This window comes from Pongo abelii, chromosome 10, assembly GCF_028885655.2.
Source record: "Pongo abelii isolate AG06213 chromosome 10, NHGRI_mPonAbe1-v2.0_pri, whole genome shotgun sequence".
Lineage (NCBI taxonomy): Eukaryota > Metazoa > Chordata > Mammalia > Primates > Hominidae > Pongo > Pongo abelii.
This window is the reverse complement of record NC_071995.2, coordinates 129,931,485-129,953,420: the sequence shown is the minus strand read 5'-3', so window position 1 is coordinate 129,953,420 and position 21,936 is coordinate 129,931,485. Positions and strand designations below refer to the sequence as shown.

The window sequence follows — 21,936 nt, the reverse complement described above, 5'->3', positions numbered from 1 at the left end:
GGGCTGTCCTGGTCCCCATCTCTAAGGCAGAACCCTGGGAAGGGGACGTGGCCTCTGGCCAGGGTGACGGGGCACAAATCTGAGGCTCTCCCCTGCTTGCCCGAGGTCCCCAGGGAGGGAAGGAGAGGAAGGAGATGTCTGCAGAGTCATATTTGCTTTTCCAGGAACCAGAGAGGGTGACGGTCATTGTAGCAAAAAATACCCAGGGCCATCTGGGCTCCCAACAGGGCTCCCTGGTCAGAGGCAGGGGGTCCCCTGAGCCTCTCATTTTTTATTATGTGACTCGACTTGGGCCTGCACAGGAGTGGAACCCCAGGTTCCTGAACGGATGAACCCCTCACCTGGCCCACAGCTACCTGAGCAAGAAGGCGAGGTGGCCCCATCTTTTTATCTTCGGCTGACCAGGTGTGTGCCGATTTAGGAGGATGTAGGTAGGATGACTTCCCAGTGGGCTGGATTCACCAGGCGAGCAGGTTTAGATGCTCCCAGACCCCACCCCAAATTCCAGTTCAGTGGCCTGGAGTGGGCACAGCATTAGCATCACTAAGGAACCTCTCAAGTGTGTCCATGAGGGTGGCCTGAGGACACGCTTTGAGAACGGCTGCCCAGAGTCCCTCTCCTGCACAGAGTCCCTCTCCTGCAGGACAGGACAGGCGGCCCGGGGGAGCACCGCAGGCGGCCCGGGGGAGCACCGCAGGAGGCCCGGGGGAGCACCGCAGGTGGCCCCGGGGAGCACCGCAGGCGGCCCGGGGGAGCACCGCAGGCGGCCCGGGGGAGCACCGCAGGAGGCCCGGGGGAGCGCCGCAGCTCACTGGTGCGGTGGGCACCCACCAAAGCTTGGGGACTCTTCAGAAAGACTTGCGGGAGCCACCCCGGAAGGGAGTCCGGCGCAGCCACACTCACCGTGCCTGTGGAAGGCCTCGTGGGGGATCTGGATGAAGCTCTGCCCGTGGGCCGGGAAGCGGTAATGGGAGGAATTCATGGTCTTGGTTAGGATTTTGGCCACGGAAAACTCTGCGGTGGAAGGAGCGAGAGAGCGAAGTCCCGTCAGAGAGCTCACAGGCTGCAAGAAATCAGACTGCAAAACCCATCTGCTTTTCTTTTTCGACAGGACAAGCTCCCCACGGGAAGTATAACTACCTTTAGAAAGCATGGCCTCAAAAAAAAAAAAAAGGGAAAAAGAAATGAAGAGCCCAGGCAGTGACTGCCACGGGGAGGCTCAGCATTCCGGCCCACGGGCACGCAGCTCCTCACCTGGGGCGCCCTCCGCCCCAGCACAGCACCCAGCTCTCAAGGCCGGTGCAAGGATGGGCTGTGCTCAGCGATGCGGTGACATCGGCTCCTCCCCAAGCGCAGCAGGCGAGGGCAAGGGCAACATGGTCCCGAGGGAGAGGTCTGGGCCGATAAACTGCCACTGAACTAACCCATGTAGCTTCAGCCCATTTTCCCCAGCTTGGCTCTTGCAGCGAAGTATCAGCACGATAATGTGCTCCAGGTAAAGACTTTTAATATCGAAAGGTCATCACTTCTGCCTCTACAATTAGACAACTGTGACAATTATCCTGGAGCGCAGTTGAGAGCAAGCTGACTCCAGAAACCCGAGGGCGCCCCTTTTATTCCACAGACTCTTGCAGGCACTGCTGCTTCCGCCTACTGCTCTGAACTGAAACCATCGCCCCAGGACAGGAGCTTGGCTCCCAAGTCACTGGGAAAAGCTTACAGGCCCTGTCTGCATATCATGGCCGAACACACCTGCCCTGATCTGATCACGGGTTTTCCTTCCAAATGTGGTTTGCGCGAGGCAGAGCAGTCAGGGAGACAAAGCAGGGCTCTCTGCTAAGGGTGTAAAAAGACAGGCAGTGAAACGCAGCCTCCAGCCCCCGCCCCTGCCATGTGGCTCACCCTTACAAGCGACAGCTACCTGCCATGGCAGAGGAGCCCTCCACGGTGACCTGGGGCACGTTGCTGTGCAGGTTGGAGGATACGTGGCCCATGACGGTGTCAACAGTGTCGATGAGACTCAGTACCACGGCGCTGTCCTGCAGCAACACAAGCACCAGGAGCCATGAAAATCCACCTCACTCAGCCAGGGCACCAGGCAGGTGCACCAAGCACACAAAATCAAACTTCCCCACGTTGGCCACGAGGAAGAAGTGCAACTGCCCCTTCCCATGGATCAGGAGGGGACCACACGGAGGCCACACGCCCAACTGAGCTCACGGAGCATGGACACAGCCCAGGTGGACCCATCACCCCAGCCATCGCTGGCTCCTGCGTTTCTACACTTAGACATGGGGACTGAGGGGAACCAACTCCTGCTCCTGCCTCCTCCCTGAACTCACAGAGGGACCCTCAGCACATCCCAGACCCTCCCCCTGCCTCCCTGTGCTTCACGAGGAGGGGCTGATCGCCCCCAGGTCCGCTCTGGGATGGGGACACCAGCAGCTCTGTCCCCTTCTCCATGAAGGGTGGCTGCTTCCGAGGTGCTGGCACCCGGAGCTATCTCTGGCTGCCTTGACTTCCCAGGTGCTTGCCCTCTACTCCAAGAGCCCTCTTTCCTTTCTGAGTTCCAGAGCAGACAATCCTGGTAGACACTGCCCCCAAGAAAGCAGGGGGCCCTCATCCTCAGACACACATCACCAGGGGAGAGGCCTCTCTTAAGCCCTGCTGAGCTGGGCCAGTGAGCTCTGCCTTCACTGCTTCTCTTCTTCCCGCTTTTCTGGGGAAGCACCTGCCTGCTGCTAAGTCCTCAGCATTCTCCCACAAACACGCACTCCAGGAGAGCCTCATGAGCTGGAAATAGAACGCTGAGGCCAATTTTAGACATTTGCTTTTAGGCCCATGGCCCGATTTCAGTCAGCCAGGCCCAGTTAAGCACATGGAAGTCTGTGTTTCTGGCATGCAGTTCTGTGGGGTAGAGACCGATTCATGCGTTCTCTTTAATGCATATTGGACCCTGCCTGAGTACGGACAGTTTCCTGGTTATTCATATTTTGTAACAGATTTGCATATTTTGCATTCAAAAGCAGTTAATTTAAAATCATGCACAAAATACGTCTGCCTGGATCTTCCGTCAGCTGTCCTCTAGGTGTTCCCAGCCTGCAGCTTTGGACACAAAGTCCCCTTGAAATCATGAAAAAGGTCATACCTTTTAAAAAGGAATTGTTTTCTAGGTAAGACTGTATCCATCTTACATTCTTGAGCCTTTTTTTCTCCCTTTGCCACTGTTAAACCTAATCTCATTCCACTTGAAATTATTCAAACAAGTTTATCAAATGTAAACTCTAATGCAATCTTATTAATAATGAAAGAATAAAATGCCACTTCTGCCTCTCAAACTGGCAAACATTTTTAAATATTATCAGGGCTTAGGAGAATGAGCACTTTAATATCATGGTGGTATGGCTGGGACCCTTCTGGGCCAAGGCAGTTAAGAGTCCTCCTCACCTTTCTCTGCCCCTGCCTGGCAACCTTGGAAACCACATGTTGAGAACCCAGCACCGGAAGACAGATAGAGCCAGGATCCCTGAGTATCTGGTGGAGAAGAGGCTCCTCTGACCCACTCTGGACTTTGCATGGGGGAGAAGTAAATTTCTACTGTGCTGAGCCACTGAGACGTGGGGATCTATTTGTTACTGCAGTGCACCCTGGCCTGTCCTGACTAATACAGTGTTGCAGGTGAATACTTAATATCATTGGAAAGTGTTATTGACATAATTAAGGAAAAACAAATTAAGTCAAATATACAATATATTTGTTGAATACATATATATAAGTGAATTGAAAACTAGACTATAGGGAAATATACAAGAATGTTAATAATCTCAGTTTTAGGATTTGAAGTGATTTTTATTTTGTTTTTTATTATCTGCATTTTCTAACTTCTCCACAACTATTTATTTGTTTTCTTTTTAAGTAAGTAAATTCAAGTTATTTTTAGAAATAAAGGAAAAATTATTTCATTCTCCTTTCTAGCTATTTTGAATACAGAGAACAAGAGAAGCTTTTTTTTGCACCTTAATCATGAAGTACATATTGTCATGTGTTCTCCTTTTTCTTACTAAATCCAGTGACTTTTAACATAAAAAGCTTTCTATTATCATTCAAGAATGATGTGATGGTAAAAAAAAAAAAAAAAATACATATTATATGAAATGACCAAGATGAACCAAACACACATTTCTCATGGGGAAAAAAACCATCATTTCCTTCTTCCATGTTTAGGACAGTAACACATTACTGACACACATGCATTTCTTTTGCCTTAGAGGACAAGGCATTCTGAATCAGTTGCACGTCTACTCAAAATAAACTCTTATATCCCAGATGTCAGGACTGGGAGACACATCATTCTTTTTGTGGATGTGACTGGGCCATATTATGCCACTTCTAGGAAGACAAAATGGTTCCCAAGGCACATACGTTTTGAAGATCAAAATGTTCTTTTCTCTCTCTCTCTCTTTTTTTTTGTTTTTTGTTTTGTTTTGTTTTTTGAGACAGAGTCTCACTCTGTTGCCCAGGCTGGAGTGCGGTGGCACAACCTCGGCTCACTGCAATGTCCACCTCCCAGGTTCAAGCAATTCTCCTGCCTCAGCCTCCTGAGTAGCTGGGACTACAGGTGCCTGCCACCATGCCTGGCTAATTTTTGTATTTTTAGTAGAGACAGGGTTTTGCCACATTGGCCAGGCTGGTCTTGAACTCCTGACCTCAAGTGATCCACCCGCCTTGGCCTCCCAAAGTGCTGGGATTACAGGCATGAGCCACCGTGACCGGCCATGTTCTTTTCTCTTACCTCTGACACAGCAATCCAACCAGGCAGTAGAAGGATCTCTCCCACAGCTTTTAAGAAGGTCTAAAGGTGGACAAAATGACACTGCTCAGCACCCATCCTTAGGCAACAAACTTGAAGACCTTCAGTTTTCCCCGCATCTTCCAATGGGTCTCTATCAACCACCAGTTCAGTTGGATGCACAGCAGTCAACAAAAATAGCTGCGTCATGGACCACATGATATGTTACGAAGCCCTTTTATGGACGTTATCTTATTTGCTCCTGTGGCAGCCCTGTCAAGTCAGTGACCAGCACTGGAACGTCAGAATGAACACTGCTCAGTGACGGCAGGGGCCATAGCACAGCACCTGGGGGACACGGCAGGCCCTCAGTGAAAGCCTGTGGAGTGGAGAGACGCATGGGAAAATCATGGCCTGCTGGATGTGCTTTTCTTGGGGCGAGAAACCAAACTGACGTGGAAGCACTCGTGTTAACTGAAAATGACCTCTCTAGAAAGCAGAAGCTACTCGGGCCCTTGGTCAGGTCGCCTTAAAACCATGTTTGGTTCGGCTCACTATTATTCTAAGGAAACAATGAAATTAATTTCTACTGTTTCCTAATCTGGAGATTTAAATGAAAACGTGGATTTTCTACTTCGTTTTTAAAAAGCAGAATCTTGGACACCCCCTAGCCCACATTCCCATAAAACCATAATTGACCACAGCTGAGCAGCACCGGCTTAGTGGATGTGTTCCCAGCCCACTCCAGACCCCGCCATCCCCACTGCCTCATACTCTCAAGTCCGTTTCACTCATCTGCATTATTCACACACACTCTTAACTGTTTGTCTCCACTATCAGCATCAGAATTAAACTTAGAGGCTGACCAAACTCTCCCATATTTCCACCAAACCACCATCTCCAGAATACTCAAGTTCTTCCTCACACTCTAAGACACTAAATTCTTAGAGAACTCATCATCAAAACTCATCATTCATTCATTTATCTTTATGAGATAAATATTTTTTGAGACCTTAGAGTGCAAGGCCTTAAGAATTAATGAAATAGGGAATAATCACCATCCTGTATTCACTGGGCTGGAGCAGGGGCAGCAGACTTCCTAAAGTGTCACATAGGAACGAGGTCAGGCCTCATGGGTCATGCCCTGTGTCACAAACACTCAACTCTGCCATGGCAGTGCAAAAGCAGCCACAGACAATATGCAAACAAATGGGCATGCATGAATAAAACTTTATTTCCAAAAGCAAGCAACGGGCCAGATTTGGCTCAAGGGCCATAGTTTGCTGACTCTTGATCCAGAGCAATCTATCACACAGAAACATAATACGGGCCACATCTATCATTTTAAATTTTCTAGCAGCAAGCACATTTTTAAGAAGTAGAATAAAAAAGGTGAAACTAATTTTAATAATGTATTTTACTTAGCTCAAAAACCTAAAATATTATCATTTCAACACAGAATCCATATGAAATTACTAATTAGATATTTCCCTTTTCTTTGCACAAAGTTTTAGAAATCCAGTGTGCATCTTACATTCACAGCACATCTCTAGTTGGACGAGCCACACGTAGCTAATCACTGCCTCATGGTACAGTACAGGAAATGACCCCTTGCCATTTTCCTGTCCAGCTGCTAGTGGACAGGTGAGAAGCCAGGACACCACAGAAACTTGTAGAAAGGGGCTGGGCGCAGTGGCTCACACCTGTCATCCCAGCACTTTGGGAGGCTGAGATGGGTGGATCATTTGAAGTCAGAAGTTTAAGACCAGCCTGGGAAACATAGTGAGACCCCATCTCTACTAAAAATACAAAAATTAATCAGGTATGGTGGTGCATGCCTGTAGTCCCAGCTACTTGGGAGGCTGAGGCAGGAGAATCGCTTGAACTCAGAAGGCGGAGGTTGCAGTGAGCCAAGATCATGCCACTGCACTCCAACCTGGGTGACAGAGCGAGACTCCGTCTCACAAAAAAAAAAAAAAAAGAAAAGAAAGAAAAGAAAAGAGAGAAAGAAAGAAAGAAAGAAAGAAAGAGAAAGAAAGAAAGAAAGAAGGAAAGGAAGGAAAGGAAGGAAAGAAAGGAAAAAGAAAGAAAGAAACTTATATAATGAATGCCAAAAACTTTGACTTCTCATCAGGTCAGAGATCACTGGGGTTTTGGGTAAATCTGCATGACTCATCCCCAGGGTCCCCAGCCAGATACCCCAAACAGGTCTACACCAGGAGTCCCACACGGATGGCACACAGGCTGAGCCTGCCTCGTAGATGTCTTGTATTTGGTCTGCACATAATTTCATTTAAGATTTCAGCTCACTGCCCATTTCTTAAAATTGGGAGATGTTCCGTTTTAAAAATCCAGGTCTGGGGCTTTTCTTGCAAAATCAGAAGCAGTCACCCTAACGGTTACAGACAGGTGGCCTTGAGTCGCTAGCAACTGCTGGCTGCAGAGGAGGCGGTGCATTCAGGCTGCCACTACCTCCACTCCCTACTGTTGCTCTGTCTGGCCCATGCCATCCATTTCCTTTGGCCCCTGAAGCTACATGAGTTTGCAACCTCTGACTCTCAGGTATAGCTGAGGGAGAGAAGGAAGAAAAGCAGCAAGGAAAGTAAAAGTGACCAAGCTTAAAAAGAAAGTGTTTCCTGTGTAGACCTGCATTGCCTTGTGTTCCAAACCAGGCAGCCAGTAAGGATACGGAGCTGCCTTGGCCTCTACCCACCTCACTGCGCATACGCCATCCCCAGCCAACACCCCCAGCCCCCACACCTGGGCTCCGCAGAGGGCAGCCCTGCCTGGCCTTTTCTGGGGTGCTTGCCTGTCTGGCCTTGGCCCCAAGTTCTGCTTGTCCTACTTTGTCCCTGTCTCACTCCTGCCAGCCCCACCACCAACTCTTCCCACAGCCCTGCCAGCCTGGCCACTCCCTATCACACTCAGTTCAGGGACCCTGCTGGGTGGTGTGGGCCACAATGACACAGCTAACTGCTGCCACTGCAATGTCAGGTGCGAGACAGACCCTTCTAGCTCGTGATGAAGAGATCACAGAGCCAGGCAGGCGGTGGGCCACAGTGGCTCCGGCCTGCCCTAGGGCAGGACACACACTTCTAGAAGATTCCGAGGAGTGACCTTTAGGACCAGCACCCCACAGGTAGCTTTCCAGCTAACTGGACACGCACCTGGCCACAAGCCCCACGAGGGCAGGGGCAATGCCCGCCACATCCATCACACATCCCCAGCACCAAGCCCAGCATCTGGCAGAGAGCGGAGGCTGTACAATGTGCTTAATTAATAAAGTCATCAGCGAACCCACTCATGAGAATGCAACTGTGGCTCATTAAGCCATCCATTTTATAATTGATGAGGTAACCCACCCACAAGTAGGTGTTTAATCAACATTCGTCTAATTAATTTATCCTCGCTTGGACTCCCTCCTTCCCTAGACACCCGGAAACACAGAGAGAGCCTGCTAAGTGTCTGCTGCACATTCCTGAGGATGCTTCAGGGTACCCACGGCTAGTCAGAGGGGAGGGCGCCCGTGCCCAGAGTGGGTGTTTATTGAGCGCCGACTGTGTACCACGGCTAGAGGGGAGGGTGCCAGGGCCCAGAGTGGGCATGAAGCCCCGACTGCATACCTTAGCTAGAGGCAGGGCACTAGTGCCCGGAGTGTGAGTGTTTACTAAGTGCTAACTGCATAGAAGGCAACGCCTGTCACAGTGACCCCTTGTAGCCCATCTCAATAAAAACAAGAGTGTTAGTATTAATAAAGCACTTACTGCATACCAAGCCCTGTCTCGGCGCCTCACACCCGGTCCTGTGCATACATGCATAAGGACCTTCCAGCTTGTCTATACCCGCTCTTTCCACCCAACACCCTGCGGGTCCTTCCCTTCAGAGCCCGGAAGTGCTCCCACACTGGGCAGCCTTGGCCCCACCCTAGAGCTCCTTCATGATTGGCTGAGCTAGTGGCTAATCCCACAGCCCTTGGTTAGTGATTGGCCCAGGTGTGGTCATGTGGCCCAGCTCTGGCCAATGAGATGTGAGGGGGTGTCGCAGCAAAGGGAACCATGGGAAAGATTTCCCCCTGACTAGGAGGGAGTCCCCCGACCCGTTCTTTCCCTCCTGGACGTGCTAGGGTAAGGCGAGGGTGCTGGGGGCCTGCAGCTGGGCGAGAAAAGGGCCGAGTGACGAGAGAATTGTAGCAGTACCTATCCAGCCCCTGCTGTGAGTGAAGACTGAGTTAGTGAATCCTAGGATTCCCACCTCTAGGCCTCTTGTTGCCTGAAGCAAGTACATGGCCCGAAGTCTAAGTCCGCTAAGCAGAGGGCCCTGTTTCTCACAGCCAGAAGCACCTGAGAGACGTGGGCGATCTCACTGTCCCCATGTCACAGTGGGCAAGCAGGTGTGCTGAGGTTAAATAACCTTCCCACGGACACAGAGCCGGGAGTGGTGGAGATGGGGTCAAAGCCAGGTCTCTGTGACTCCAGGACCGCTGAGTCCCACAGCTCCATGTGGTTGCCTTTAAAGCCCCTCTCAGACTCCATGACCTGTCATCACTCCCTCAACCCTGAGCCTCTTGAAAGCAGGGAGTATTAGCACCTGGTCATCCTGCACCCCCAGAATCTAGTATGTTCTATGAATGAATGAATGAATGAATGAATGAAATCTGAGAAGTCTAACTTCTCTTACGTGGACAGAAAAGCTGACGGCAACCTCCCTCCATTACAAGATGTCTCAAGTCCCTGAACACATGGCTCTGCATGTGCTTCTTTGGGTGTGACTTCAGCAAGGAAATCAGTAGGAATTAAGAACCCTTGAAAAGTGCTCACCACGTACCCAGCACTGTTCTCTGCACATAGGAACCCACTTATCCCCGATGAAGTGGGCGCTGTTATTATTTCCTCCACATCTCAGAGGAGCCGAGTGAGGCAGGGATGTTAGGTCACTTGACCAAGGCCACGGAGTAACTGCAGATCAAAGGTCAGTGCAGCCGTGGGACTCCATATACCCTGCTCCTAACCCATACGCTGTGCTTTCAAGGTGAGCCAATCTCCAAACCCCTTCTGTCTTCGCCTCCACCAAGATAAGCCCTAGCCCTGAAACAGAAGACAGCAAGTCCACGAGAGCCCACGATCCACCCTCTGTCTTCACCTGGAAACTATTTGAAGGAGCAGAAAGAGAAAGCATCTTGATTTTAATGCCATAAATGTTGCATTCTCTAAGTGCTTAGATAGCTTTGGGATTCCCACTATGCACAGGCTGTGGTCCACGCCCCATGGCTGGATCTGCCAGTGAGGCCCCTCCACCTTTTACCTGTTGCCAGGAGGCAGCAGAGTTTATTTAGACTAGGAGTTGCCAACCCACACGCCCACAGGGGCCAGGTGGCTGCACAGGGGGGACCAGGCAGGTTGAGCATTGGGAAACCACAGCAAAGACTCAAGTGCCCCGCCCCTAAAGGAGGCTCCACTGAGCTGTACAGAGCTGGCCTGAAGGGCCACACGCCAGCTGGCCATTCATGAGAAGCCTGAAACCCAAATGTTTAAGTAAAAGTTCCTGCTTTTTTTAAACTCGATCTAGGTCAAACAGAAACATCTATGGTCCCGGTGAGGGTGCCACCCCTGGTCCACCAGACAAAGACATCAAATAGCCTTACCTTGGTGAGATTCAAGGCTGTCTGCTCCGAGAGGGGCTTACTGGGTAAGCTGAGGGATACATTTTGGAGGTAACTCAGTATCACTCCGGGACTTTGGAAGGTTTTTCTCTCTTCTGTCAGGTTGGTTATAATGGGATGGTAGGCATCTGTGGGCATCTGAAGGAAATTGGCAACATGAGTTTCTACTAAGAACTAAAACCAAAATATTATACAGAAGTTTAATGTGTCCTACTCTGGGTCGAATGCTTTTTTTAATTTTTTTTTTTTTTTTTTTTTTTTTTTTGAGACTGCGTCTTGCTCTGTTGCCCAGGCTGGAGCGCAGTGGCGCAGTCTCGGCTCACTGCAGCCTCTGCCTCCCGGGTTCAAGCGATTCTCTTGCCTCAGCCTCCCAAGTAGCTGAGACTACAGGTGTGCACCACCATGCCTGGCTAATTTTTGTATTTTTAGTAGAGACAGCGTTTCACTGTGTTGGCCAGGCTGGTCTCGAGCTCCGGACCTCAAGTGATCCTCCTGCCTCGACCTCCCAAATTGCTGGGATTACAGGCATGAGCAACTGTGCCTGGCTGCTCTTTTTTTTATTTATAGAGATGGGGTTTCACTGTGTTTCCCAGGCTGGACTCAAGCAGTCCTCTTGTCTCAGCCTTCTGAGCAGCTGGGACTACAGGTGCAGCCACCACACCCAGCTGCTCAAATGTTTTTATACCATGATAGTAATATAGCTCCTACTATGTACCTGACACTTTTGTGAATATTTTGCTTATATTAACATTTCATCCTGACAACAACCTTATGAAATAAGTCCCCATTTGATGGATGAAACTAAGCACAGAGAGGCTTACTCAAAAATAAGTGGTAGAACTTGGATTTGAACCCAAGCAGATGGGTCAGAGTCTGTGCACTCACTATTATATTAACGTTCTCAAGAAAGGACAGTTCTTTAATTACAAACACTAATTCCAGACAAGAATTTTTCTATATGAATTGAACTTTTCTCTAACGTCAAACGAAAAGGGCACAGAGAGAAGCCAAGCAGGGCAGATTCCTCACTCGCCACTCACGGTGTCCACATCCCATGAATGAGCCCGGCATTTCCTTTTGGGCACCTGAGGTTCCTGGTGGCAGGAGCTGAGAGTTTTCCCTTCAGTCACTCTTAGCACCAAGAATTAGTACTGCAGTTGGCTTCCCCTCCATTTGTTATTTCTTCCCAGACAATGTACTGCCGATAACAGAGAGCCCAGACACCTAATGGAATTTTCTCTCTCCCAGCAAACAGCCCAAGCAGAAGGACCTCAGCAAAGGGGGCCAAGGAAGATGCATCTGCTCACCATGGGGCTTGCTGTGGATGTCATGAAGAGGCTTGGCAGCGTTGAAGACAGTAAAGCATGCTTTCCTGGAAAAAACAATGCTGGATTAAGGACTAAAACATGGTCACTTTTTTCACCACAAGGAAGACCTGTCCTTATTAAAAATGTACCGACTTCAAACACATGGAAGAGAGTCTGAGAATGTTTTGAGTAGGAATGTTGCTGCAGGTAAATTATGGGCTAAGAAATCAGCTGACTGAGTCGACCGTATGGATTTTCCCAGGTCACATTACTTTTCCATTTGTATTCTCAGTCGCTTTTGAACACCCTTCATGCAAGTCAGCATATCAAAAGATGATTTTATACAAGGATTACCGATTTCAAATAAATAAAGAACCAAAGAAATAGATTTCAATTGCATCCAGACTGGTTGGAGATAAAATGAGGAGTGCTGCAACTCGCTGGGCCAGCACAAACAGGAGCCCTGGGAGCGCCCTCCTCTAAGATCAATGAAGTGAGAATAGGCCCCAGTAAAGCAGTGGAGAAAACTGTCTTCCTGAGCCCCCTCTAGCCCAAGGATTCCAGCTATTCTTTGCACTCAGCCCCCATGGGGTTAATGATGAATAATTACAAACAATGAAGACATTTAAGACTGAAGACTAAGCCATGATTTGCTGTTCTCTGCCTGTTCACCCGCAACTATTTCTAATCTCACTATTTCCTGATGAGAACACACACTTAACCAGATATTCTACTTCATTTTCGGAAAATCTCTTCAAGTTGCTTTGGATGAGCTGAGGAAATGACGTCATCACCCCTTGCTGGCTGCAGGAGTGACTGAGCCCTTGGGTTTGGGTGGGGCTGGGCTGCTGGTTAACGCAGAAGGTGTGACGCTGCCGAGAGAACTGGACCGCAGAACCGCTCTGTTCTCCAAGTCAGAGTGACATTCACTCCTCAGGTGCCAATGAGTTACAGAGGAGTCATGTCAAACTCACATTTAACTCATGTGTGTCCACAGAGCAGAGTAAGGGATAGTGAAAATCAGTCCAGCGATCCTGCCAACCCTTGCACGCGATGACCACGGAGACTGGAGTGAAAATGAGAATCTGCCAGGTCCTCAGTCGGTCCCAGTTCCCATGTGTCGAGTGTGTTTCCAGTGCCCAAAGGTACATGCTTTCCGATTGCACAGATCTGAACATAACCTTCTTCCTCCTCTACAGAAAGAGCTGCTGTCCATTCCAGTGGTGGGGGAGAGGGGACACCTGGCCAGGGTGACAGACTGTCAGCACTGTGCCTTTGTATCAGGAAAGGCCACCACACCTGGACGGACCGGTCAGCAAATGGTGCCAGCTCTGGCCATGAGATTAGAGGAGGGTGTCCCCTCTGGCCAGGTCACTCAGAAAAAGGCCCCCTCTGGGCACCTACAGCCCCAGCACAGCTTCAAATGCAGACAGGTCTTCATGTAAAGAAAGACTTCTACCTACTTGTGTGGCTGTAATGCCCAACCTTGTTTTTTCCTTATTCACCGGGCCTTGTTTCTCCCTTAGCTGAGAGAGCCAGACAGACTCCATCTTGGCTCTTTCACTGGCAGCCCCTTCCTCAAGGACTTAACTTGTGCAAGCTGACTCCCAGCACATCCAAGAATGCAATTAACTGATAAGATACTGTGGCAAGCAATATCCGCAGTCCCCAAGAATTCGTCTGATTGATAACACCCAAAGCCCCGCGTCTATCACCTTGTAATAGTCTTAAAGCCCCTGCACCTGGAACTGTTTACTTTCCTGTAACCATTTATCCTTTTAACTTTTTGACTACTTCTGTAAAATCATTTTAACTAGACCTCCCCCCCTTCCCCTTCCTAAACCAAGATATAAAAGTTAATCACGCCTCTTCCTCGGGGCCGAGAGAATTTTGAGCGTCAGCCGTCTCTCAGTCGCCGGCTAATAAAGGACTCTTAATTCATCTCAAAGTGTGGCGTTTTTCTAACTCGCTCAGGCACAACATGGCCATGTCCCCACCGAGGCCCGGCCTAGCTGAGAGCAGGCTGGATTTCAGTTCCAGTAGTCACTCTGCATGGCTGCCCTGAACTCGGCTGTGTGGGACTCACTGAGCAGTGGTACACTGGGCCCCACACAGGCCTTCCAGGGACTTCAAGAGCCGTTCTCCTATACATGCTTTACGTCATGTGCCTTGTCTTCAGACCAGGTCACCAGGTGAGATGGGATTCTGGTCGATCCAGTTCTGGTTCAGTTCTGGTTCTGGCAATGAGAGTTTGCTCTGACAAGAACAAGAACCAGAAACAAGGGCACCTCTTTCCAGTGTTACTAAAACAAGTAAACTGTCAGGAGGGCAGGATTTGTTTGAAGCTTTTCGTAACATAAATACAAGTGATATCTGGGTTTCAAAGTGAGAACTCTAAACTCTAGGCAATAAAATGCAGTAGATTGGTAATTTTTTTTTCTTTTGAAGGACACTACCATTTGCCCTCTGTCAGTGCTAGGAGAGGGAATGCATTCCATTTTTCTAGGTGGAAACTGGAAGATGTAAATGTCGAAGGCTGTAGTGGACACAGGCTATTTTGCCTGCACAGCATCTGTTCCTTCTGAGACCAGCATCCCTGATTGTCCCCTGGGAGTTCCCTCTCCTCCACATGTTCTGGACGAGGCTGACCTCACTGTCATTTCAAGGGGGCTGGGGATGGGGGACTATGACCCAGACCTAAGCCAGTCAGCATATTCTGCACTCCCAGACACAGAAAATGACTCATAGAAGGTGCATGGATAAATGTGCGCCAATGTGAGTCCTGCCCAGCCCCAGCATGGGAGGTGATAAGAGAAAGAAGCTCTCTCTTCCACAGAGGCTGCTGAGGGCTGAGGATGCAACCCTAGAAGCATGACAGCCACCTTGGCACCAGGAGGAGGCTAACAAAAGAGGGCAGGGTCAAACGCAGAGATTCCCACTGACATCATGTGAGCACCTGGACCAAACCAGTTCTGAAGCAGTTTCCCCTAGAGCTTCCATTGCAAGAGATAAAAAAGAAACACATGCCTTTCTTGGCCAAAGTTATTTTGAATTGGGTTTTCTCTCATACAATCAATAGGGTCCTAACAACTGAGGGACTCAACGTCAGAAGTGGAACAAGGGCAGTCAGCATCTGGAACTCAGGCCTTTCTCTCCTGGTCCTGACACCTGCTGTGCTGGGTCTCAGTGAAGCAGCAGCCACATGTTTATGAGTGCCTATGTGGGGTCTGTCATTTTTTAGCAGATTATTTTATGTGGAAATAAAGAAACCCATTGGGGAAAAAATGGTGCATTCACTGGTGGGCAAAATGAAAATGGAATTGTAGGGAAAGATGAATATTAATTTTAAAAACAGCTAAGAACCACTGGATTCTTGCCATATGCCAGGCATTGTGCTAATGGCCTTACACATCTTTTCTCATTTTATTATCAACACCACCCCCAGAAAGGGAGTAGTAGTATTTTTATCCATTTAACAGAGCAAAAAAAAATCTGAGAGATTAAGACAAAAAGGTTATACATTACACATTTCCATTTATGTGGAATCTCCAAAATAGGTAAAGACAGAAAGTAGATTTGTGGTTGCCAGAGTCTGGGGGAGGGGAAGATGGGGAGTGACTGTGCTCACTGGGTGCAGGGTTTCCTTTTGGGAGGATGAAAATGTTTCCAAACCAGGTAGAGGTGGCAGCTGCATAACGCTGTGAATGTGCCAAGTACTACTGACTTGTTCATTTTTAAATGGTTATGTTTATGTTATATGAATTTGACCTCAGTTTTTAAAAATGACTTCCCAAAGTCTCACAGCTCATTATGGCACAATGAATATTTGAACCCCAGTCTACCTACCCACAGGCCCTTGCCCCGAACAACTGCCCTGTGCTGAATAGGAAGAGGTATCTTTGGGGCTTTCCAAGGGCCCATCCCCTGGGAGGCACATGGCTAACGTTTGTTGATCAAAAACACTAATGGATCTGGAATATTTGCTCTCAAAAGCCTTCTATAATCCTCCATCACATATACCTTGAAACCCCGTGATGATCAACAGAACAATATTCATCTCAGAGCATCTCTAGTAAATTGTTAACTCCTCTATCTCAGGGAACAGGTGTTCTAACACACAACTGTGTTTATAAGGTTCATTAGGACACATCTGACGCCTGCAGTGCTGATAGCTGTAACGGGAGAGTGGGGAGAAAGGAGTCAGATACCAGGGTGACCCTGGGAACAGACAGTGGATCTGCCCCAGCCCTTCACACTCACTGACCAATGGCAGCAGTGAAGTACATGGCGATCTCATCCGGAGTCAGGGCCCGCTCCCAGATGATGAACTCATCGAAAGCACCGTTCTCATAACACTTGGCCTGGTCCTGCTCAGACCCTATCACGAGGTTGACGTTGGACTCTCCATAGTCACGAGACACTTTTCCACTCGGGTCAGAGGTGCTCAGGGTCCCGTTGATGTAGACTTTCAGGCCCTCCTTGGATTTCCACGTAAATAGGACATGAGTCCAATAGGGGCCTGGAAAAGAGTGAAGATCGCCATTCTGAGTGCTGTGGGAATGAGCTCCCCATGCACAGGTTTTTCCTGTTTGTAGGCACATCTTTCTTTCTTAAGATGACCAATCACTGTTAACTTTGGTGAGTCCTAATACAAGGTATAACGCAGACCTGACTTTCCCCAGTCCTTTGGAGCACAGGAAAGATGTTATATTTTTGTCCTCATGCCCTAAATTCCAGAAGCAGTTCAACGAGACTCGTTGTTATTTTAACATAGTAGTTACAAATTTAAATGCCCACAATCAAGTGTGATTAAAATATTTGAAAAATGGCAGGGCACAAGTGCCAACCAATCAGACCATAAGCTCAGTTAAGAAAAAAATGGCCAGGAGGGAGGCAAGGATGTCCCCTCTTACCACTCCTTTTTAACATTGTACTGAAAGTCCTAACTAATGCAATAAGGCAAAAAAGGAAAAAAAAGGAATTAAGAATATACATATTGGGAAGGATGCAATGAAACTATATTTATTCACAGATGATGTGATTGTCTATGTAGAAAATCCAGAAGAGTCAACAACAAAGCTGAAACTAATGAGTGAGCATAGCAAGATTACAGGCTACAAGGTTAATATACAAGTCAATTGCTCTCCATCTGCCAGCAACGAACAAGTAGAATTTACAATTAAAAAACACATTGCCATTGTCATTGGTGCCAAAAAAGGAAAAAGAAATACATATATTATAACAATACATTTATAAGCTATATATGAAGAAAACTATATAACTCTGATGAGAGAAATTAAACAAGAACTAAATAAATGGAGAGATATTCCATATTCATGGATAGAAAGACTCAATGTTGTGAAGATGTCAGTTCCTCCCAAATTGATCTATATCTTCAACACAATCCCAATAAAAATCTCATCAAGTTATTTTGTGGATATTGATAAACTGTGGAGAGGGAAGAGAGCCAGAATAGCCAGTACAATATTGAAGGAGAAAAACAACATTGGAGGAACAACACTACCCAATTTCAAGACTTACTATAAAAAGTTACAGTAGTCAAGACAGTGTGGCATTGAAAAAAAACAGACGAATAGATCTGTGGGACAGAATAAACAGCCCAGAGATAGACCAATAAAAATACAGTCAACCAATCTTTGACAAAGGAGAAAAGGCAGTACAATGAACAAAGAGAGTCTTTGCAACAAATGTTGCTGCAACAACTGAATATCCACTTTCAAAAAAAAAAAAGAATCCTGGCCAGGCGCAGTGGATCATGCCTGTAACCTCAGCACTTTGGGAGGCCGAGGCAGGTGGATCACCTGAAGTCAGGAGTTCAAGACCAGCCTAGCCAACATGGCAAAACCCCGTCTCCACAAGAATACAACAAATTAGCTGGGCATGGTGGCAGGTGTCTGTAATCCCAGCTACTCAGGAGGCTGAGGCAGGAAGAATTGCTTGAACCTGGGAGGCAGAGGTTGTAGTGAGCCGAGATCACCCCATTGCACTCCAGCCTGGACAACAAGAGCCAAACTCCATCTCAAAAAAAAAAAAAAATCTTAAACCTGTCATAAAAATTAATTCAAAATGGACTATAGGTCTAATATAAAACGCAAAACTATAAAACCCTTAGAAGATAATATAGGAAAAACATCTAGATGACCTTGGGTTTAGTGATGGCTTATTAGATCCAACACCAAAGGCACAATCCATGAAGGAAATAATTGAAAAGCTGGACTTCCTTACAACTAAAAATGTTTGCTCTGCGAAAGACGCTGTCAAGAGAATGAGAAGACAAGTCGCAGATGGGGAGAAAATATTTGCAAAAGACATGATAAAGGACTATTATCCAAAATATACTCAAAAACTCTTAAAATTCAATAGTAAGAAAACAAACAACCCGCATTTTGGGAGGCTGAGATGGGAGGATCGCTTGAAGCCAGGAGTTTGAGACCAGCCTGAGCAACCAAGTAAGACCTCACCTGTACCAAAAAAAAAAAAAAAACCTAGCGAGACATGGTGGCACATGCCCGTAATCCCAGCTACTTGGGCAACTGAGGTGGGAGGATCATCTGAGCCCAGGAGTTAAACGCTGCAGTAAGCTATGATTGCACCACTGTACTCCAGCTTGGATGACAGATCCTATCAGAAAGAAAAAGAAAGAAAGAGAGAAAGAGAGAAAGAGAGAAAGAGAGAAGAGAGAAGAGAGAGAGAGTGAGAGAGAGAGAGAAGAGAAGAAAGAAGGAAGGAAAGAAGGAAAGGAAGGGAGCAAGGGAGGATGGAAGGCAAGAAGGAAGGAAAGAAGGAACAAAAGAAGGGAGGAAGGAAAGGAAAGAAGGGACAGAGAAAGGGAGAAAAGGAAGGGAGAAAGGGAAGGGGAAGGAAGGAAGGAAGGGAGGAAGGGAGGGAAGGAAAAAAGGGAGGAAGGGAAGAAGAAACGGAGAAAGGAAAAAAGAAAGAAAGAAAAACAATCCAATTTTTAAAATGGGCAAAAGATCTACCTCACCAACCCATAGAATGTACAACACCGAGAGCAAATGCTAATGTGAACTATGGACTTTGGGTGACAGTGATGTGTCACTGTAGGTTCATCAAATGTAACAAATGGATCATTCTGGTGGGGGAATGTCCATAGTCGGGGAAGCTGTGCCTGTGTGGAGGCGGAGGATAATGGGAATTCTCTGAACTTTGCACTCAATTTTTCTGTGAATCTAAAACTGTTCTAAAAAATAAAATCTATTAAAATCTAACAGCAATACAGGCATTCCGTGGTGCCCACAAACCCAGTTTGCAGAGGCCAAGGAGCGGGTAAGCACAGTAACGACCTTTCCCTGAGGACGCGGCTTCTGTGCTGACTGCGGTGCGTGGAAGGGCGGCTGCCCCATCACGAGGTGGCCCCTACTCACCTCCCCCATCAGTAACACGAGAGATGAAGAGCCTGCCTTGCCAGTCTTTTTTTTCCCAAGAGAAATTGGAAAATCTGAATTTTAAAATAAAATCATAACTAATGATCATAAATCATTCCAAATATTTTTCTTACAAACATGGCCTAGGCAGTCACAATATAGGACCATAAAACCCATCTGAGGACCCAACTCAGCCCACAGGCCATTGGCATCAGCCTGTGCTCTAAGCAAGGGCGTATAATGTTAACCAACATGGGAGTGAGTTTGGTAGAGGGAAAACCAACCTCCCTGCTCATTCAGGAACCTCCATCAACCAGCTTTTGTGTTACTCTTCTCTCTGGCACAAGAACCACGCTCATCAACAAGAATGTTCATCAGACTTTGACTGTCGATACCCCCACAAAGGGTCCCTTTGTTCTGCCAGCATGTGTGGTAAGCTGTCCTCCTGAGCTTGCTGCTGGAAGGAACAGGGCACCCCTTTTAAAGGACACACATCACCTCCAGCCAGCTATGCATCTTAGATCACCCAGAATGCCATCAGGGCTTCTTGCTCAAGATTGTGCAACTTTCTGATAATTTTGAGTCTCTGGAGCATGCTTGGACCCTAGGTTGGTCCAAAGTATTATTGCCCCTGAGTTTGAAAGCAAGAATAACAAACGACTTCAATGCACAAAAGAGAGCATATTGCCAGCCAGAAGTGTTTCTAATTCTCGCCCTTTCCCTGGGTGGAAAAGCAGCCAGAGTTGAGCATACTTTACTTTTGTTCAAGGTCAAAGAACCTAATGGGTGCCTGAAACCATGTTCCACCAGCCCCAAGGAGCACAGAGATAAGCTGCTTACAATCGGACTCTGATAGCAAGTGGAACAGGAAGGTCACGGACAAGGTTCAGATGGTTCTGTGTCAGGGTAGGGAGGCAGAGATTATTTCTGACCTTAGGGATCACAGAGGGCAAATTTGAAGTAGATGTTTGCTGAACTGCCCCACTTTACAGAGGTGGAGGTACAAGCTGGTCCGAGCACACCGAGCATCCACAGAAGAAGGCAGACAGCTTCTGGGCCCACTGTGCCATCATTCCACGCTTTACGCATAGCAACCCACTTAGTTCTTACAGTCACCCTGTGATGTGATACTGCTATTACTGTCATATTATGAATGAGGAAACTGAGGCATAGGGCAGTTAGGGAAGGTGCCCAGGTTCACACAACTACCAACGTCCAGAGGCGGCATTTGATTCAGCCTGTTTGGCTCCAGAGTTCACGCTTTTTAATAACTGGGCCATGCAGCCTCCCTTAAGAATGAGCCAAAAAATGGATTTCCCTTAAATACATCAAAGATGTTTCCTACTGGAGGAGACCATCCTAGGCTTTTGTGCTGCCCCCTCCACCTCTGCCCTTCCCTTGTTGGGCTCCAGTCCTGACTAGGCCCCCACTCCATGCCACTTTGAGTCCTTCTGCGTCCCCAGCCACCTGTTCCCCTTCTCCAGCTTCCACTTCAGACCTTCGTCAGCCTCTGCAGCCTACTGCCCCACGTCCGTGTCTCAACACCCACCTGCAAACTCAGCCAATGTGCAGGGACCCCTGTTCTCTTCCTACACAAGGGCCCCTCCCTCCTCCAAGACCACGCACAGTCCAGCGCTTCACACCCTCTCCCCCCAGCCCCTTCCTCTGCTCCCCGATTCTTCAGCCTCTCTCTCCAAAAGCTTCTTCTCGTCATGCTTTAAACAATTTCAAGTCTATACCACTAAGAAGAAGGAAGAAGAGGAGGGGGAGGAAGAGAAAAAGGAAGAGACAAAGACTATGAGAGAAAAAGGAGGCGGATGAGGAGGAAGAGGGAAAATGAGAAGGAAAAGAAGGAGAAATGTAACCACTGCTTGCACTTTGCACACCATATCTTCAGCTTAATTTCCTGGAAACTGTGAGGTAAGTACTGTTAATATCATCTGCACATCACAGGTGTGATCACTGAGGTCAGTGTGGTCAGGTAACCTACAGCAGTCACACAGTGCACGGGCAGACGGAGCCCAGGCTCTGCACCACCCAAAGGCGGCTTACCAAGGGCACATCCTTGCCTCTCCCCATGCAGGTCCCCAGCAACCCTTAAAGGAAAGGAGCTCGGGTGCCAGGAGGCAGCAGCATCCCTGGGCTCCTTGGGCTGCATTGGGCTTCTCAGCGTCCATTCTCAGAGAAGACTCCACTCCTCCAGGCAGAGCCTCCCAGGGCCAACGCTGTCACTCACCTGGGGGGCTGAAGGAGGCCTCCCATGTCACCTCCAGGCACAGCCTCCCGGGACCGACGCTGTCACTCACCTGGGGGGCTGAAGGAGGCCTCCCATGTCATGGAATTGTCCCGCGTGTACAGCTCCACAGAGCCTCTGCCGCCGCTGGAGCAGACTTTGAACCCATTGGAGATGACCTGCCCCCCATACGCAGAAGGGATTGGTCTAGACTGTTCTCCTTGTGTCTTCCAGAAAAAAGAAAATGTGACCCCTGAGGAGAGGAAAGTCACAAGATCAGTTATTCACAGAGAGCAGGGGACTTGACTTCTCACAAGCACATGGTTCTCTTTGCTTTTTATTTTTCACTCGAAAAGCATTTTGTCCCCATTCTTAAGGCAGTGTATGTTCAGCTCAGAAAATCCAGACAGTAATATTTGCTCATGTTTATTAAGGGTTCACACAGTGCCAGGCACTTTGCTAGAAGTTTGAAATGAATTCTCGCCTTTTAAAAAGTACAAAAATCCTGCTTCATCCCCACTACACAGATGAAGGAACTGAGG

At 48.0% G+C, this 21,936-nt stretch overlaps 1 protein-coding gene and 1 long non-coding RNA gene across 3 annotated transcripts in view; one reads left to right on the top strand and one right to left on the bottom strand.

Annotated features, from left to right (window-relative positions):
• The window catches only part of ADGRD1 (adhesion G protein-coupled receptor D1), a 185,927-nt gene that overhangs the window by 134,978 nt on the left and 29,013 nt on the right, over positions 1-21,936 (bottom strand). For both annotated transcript variants that reach the window (XM_024256382.2, XM_024256383.2), the window contains 7 exons: positions 21,468-21,647; positions 16,020-16,274; positions 11,756-11,820; positions 10,431-10,586; positions 4,793-4,852; positions 1,922-2,039; positions 904-1,014 (listed from right to left, as the gene is read on the bottom strand). In XM_024256382.2, the coding sequence (XP_024112150.2) occupies positions 904-1,014; positions 1,922-2,039; positions 4,793-4,852; positions 10,431-10,586; positions 11,756-11,820; positions 16,020-16,274; positions 21,468-21,647 (945 nt within the window). The remainder of the gene's footprint in view (positions 1-903; positions 1,015-1,921; positions 2,040-4,792; positions 4,853-10,430; positions 10,587-11,755; positions 11,821-16,019; positions 16,275-21,467; positions 21,648-21,936) is intronic.
• Positions 8,845-12,538, top strand: LOC112135722 (uncharacterized). The gene is made up of 3 exons (XR_002916948.3): positions 8,845-9,001; positions 10,355-10,474; positions 11,697-12,538. It is a non-coding gene; the product is annotated as an uncharacterized LOC112135722 (long non-coding RNA).